We start from the raw sequence: 2,874 nt of genomic DNA, 5'->3' as shown, positions 1-2,874 counted from the left end.
AGGCAGCATTTTCTCACTGAAAACTGAATGCCAAAGAAGCTGGGGTAGGGGGCTCAAGTAGCACTTGGTGTTAAGATATGAGACATGAAACAGATGAAAATATCCAGGGAGAAGGGATAAGAAAAGAAGAAGGTCAGAGCTCCATAAGCTGCTTCTGCTTATATGCTGAATGCTGAAATACATGAAATTAAATGCAAGTAACGCTTCTAAATGTAAACTGTTTGTAGAAGAACGGAAACATACTATAGCAGGAGGAGTGTCTCTGAGAGTGGTCTGGACTTGTCATTATCTTCTGCACTCTGAACAGGACTCCAAGCCCATCAACAGCAGATGCCAAACAGCAGCTCCATCAGCAAGTTCCTCCTGCTGCCGTTGGCAGACACGCGTCAGCTTGCAAGCTCCTGCACTTCTGCGCTTCCTGGGCATCTACCTGGCTGCCCTCCTGGGGCAACGGCCTCATCAGCACAGCCGTAGCCTGCGACCGCCGCCTGCACACCCCCATGTACTTCTTCCTTCTCAACCTGGCCCTCCTCGACCTGGGCTTTCATCTCCACCACTCTCCCAAAGCCATGGCCAACGCCCTCTGGGACACAAGGGCCATCTCCTACACAGGATGTGTTGCACAGCTCTTTTTCCTTCTCCTCTTCATGTCAGCAGAGTATTCTTTTCTCACCATCATGTCCTATGACCGCTACGTTGCCATCTGCAAGCCCCTGCACTACAGGACCTTGATGGACAGCAGAGCTTGTGCCACCATGGCAGCAGCTGCCTGGGGCACTGGGGTTCTCAATTCCCTGCTGCACACTGCCAGTACGTTTTCACTGCCTCTCTGCCAAGGGAATGTTGTCAACCAGTTTTTCTGTGAAATCCCCCAGATTCTCAAGCTCTCCTGCTCAGAATCAAATCTCAGGGAAATTGTGTTTCTCAGTTTTAGTATCAGTTTAGTATTTGGTTGCTTTGTTTTTATAGTGGTGTCCTATGTGCAGATCTTCGTGGCTGTGCTGAGGATGCCCTCTGAGCAGGGACGACACAAAGCCTTCTCCACGTGCCTCCCTCACCTGGCCGTGGTCTCCCTATTTACCATCACTGGCTTTTATGCCTACCTGAATCTCCACTCTGTCTCCTCTTCATTCATGGGCCCAATGGTAGCAGTTCTGTACTCAGCTGTGCCACCAGCTGTGAACCCCCTCATCTACAGCATGAGGAACCACAAAGTCAAGGATGCAGTGTGGAAAGTTATTATTAAACGTGTTTCAATAGCAGTGAACTGCCCATTTTTTTGAATTCATTACTTGTAATGCAGCTTTTTACTGAATCAAGCTCTCTTTTATTGATTCTTCTGTTCGTTTTATATGTATAATTCTTTATTATTCTTTTTTTAAATATATATTTTAATTTATTGTCTTTAAACCATCATTGCTCAAGTCAACATTGCTCAAGTCAACTCCTCTTCAGTTTGTACCATTCTAGTAGCCCATACACACTGTACATAATGAACCAGGCTCTCTGTGGACCTTACTGAATAAAGGACATGCAGTGACTCGGTCTGTCCTCCTTTTTCCAGTGCTGTCTGGTTCAGATGTTCTCCAAAACCCACAGTCGGGCAGGAAGCACTGATGTTCACCAGAATGTTGTTACTTGTAGTTCATTTCACATCAGGATTCTAGCATTAAGCCTCTGCGAATCAGACCTGGTCTAGCCGGGGCCCATTTAACTACACATTCACACCAACATGGTGAATAGCTAAATGGCGTTTTATTATGTGTGTTAGCGGTTTAAATAAGCTGCTATCTACTTCGTCTACACCCCTTCTACATATGCATAACCCCTTCTACATATGCATAACCCCTTCTACACATGCATAACTGAGCAGGGGAGGGCCTATCGTGTTACATCCCGAGTGTTCGTGCACGCCTAATATAACAGAATGTGCAGTGGCTTCAGCCTGCAACAGATGATGGGCCATCCCTGGGCTCCTGGATGGCATTTGTGCTTTCAGTCTCACATCTGTCAGTGCCTCTGAGAGGCCAGCAGCAGCAGCTTGTTTGCATGTTGGTTGTCAGGTCCCCTCTTCCTCATTGCCTGTGAGACTCTGCACAGGACAAGTTCTTGGATATGGGTTATCATGTCAGAAGTTTCCAAGCTTCCTTCAGGGCTTCTTTCATTTTGTACACAGAGGTGGTCACTGCCTCCAGGATGGTCTGTGGTGGAGGAATCCTGCACAAAGGTCTGATTAAAGTTACCCGGGTTCCACAGGAGCCATTCTGGTGCCTAAGCTGGTAGGTAGAAAACTACCCCTAATGAGCTAACTGACACAAGGAGAATCCTGGAGAGCAGATATGGGAGTCTGAGGGGAGGGAATAGGAGTCTACATGCCGTGCTTATAACTGTCTGCATCAGCAAAGTTGACCCACAGTTACCACTGTTGAAACACACCTCTCTCTGCCTCACTCTGTTCACATCCACCATTTGGTCTACAGAAACGTTTATCAAGCATTGTTGAATGTCAACAAGTGCAACCTCTTTATGCTTCGAGGAATTCAGTGGCAAACCTTTGCTTCATGTGCACCTCCACGTCAGATGCCATTCTGCCAGGCTGTCTGCTGTCATCTGTCACACGATAGCAATTTTTAATGGGATGTTGGTGGCAAGGTTCAAACTCTACAGCCCCACCTCCAGCATCCGCCTCTGATTTTACAGCCCAGGTAATAGAAAAGGAGGCATTACTTCTGGAGCAGCTCTTATTGCTGAAGGATAGTGGACCTCCCTGTTGCAAGGGGTTGGAACTTGGTGATCCTTGGAGTCCCTTCCAACACAAGTCATTCTGTCTTTGATGAATCTCATTAAATATACAATATTGTTAATAGATAAATA

The 2,874-nt window shown here is 46.8% G+C and overlaps 1 protein-coding gene across 1 annotated transcript; it reads left to right on the top strand.

The window, feature by feature from the left end:
* Nucleotides 1-569: 569 nt before the first annotated feature.
* LOC107307836 (olfactory receptor 14A16-like) lies at nucleotides 570-1,226 on the top strand (the record flags this gene model as incomplete). Its single annotated transcript, XM_015851339.2, has 1 exon — nucleotides 570-1,226. A coding segment is annotated over exon 1 (657 nt), but the record flags the coding sequence as incomplete, so codon positions are not given.
* Between the last annotated feature and the right edge of the window lie 1,648 nt (nucleotides 1,227-2,874).

This window comes from Coturnix japonica, unplaced genomic scaffold (genome assembly GCF_001577835.2).
Source record: "Coturnix japonica isolate 7356 unplaced genomic scaffold, Coturnix japonica 2.1 chrUnrandom1030, whole genome shotgun sequence".
Taxonomy (NCBI): Eukaryota; Metazoa; Chordata; class Aves; order Galliformes; family Phasianidae; genus Coturnix; species Coturnix japonica.
Note: the sequence above shows the minus strand (reverse complement) of the source record. Positions and strands in the feature narration are given on the sequence as shown.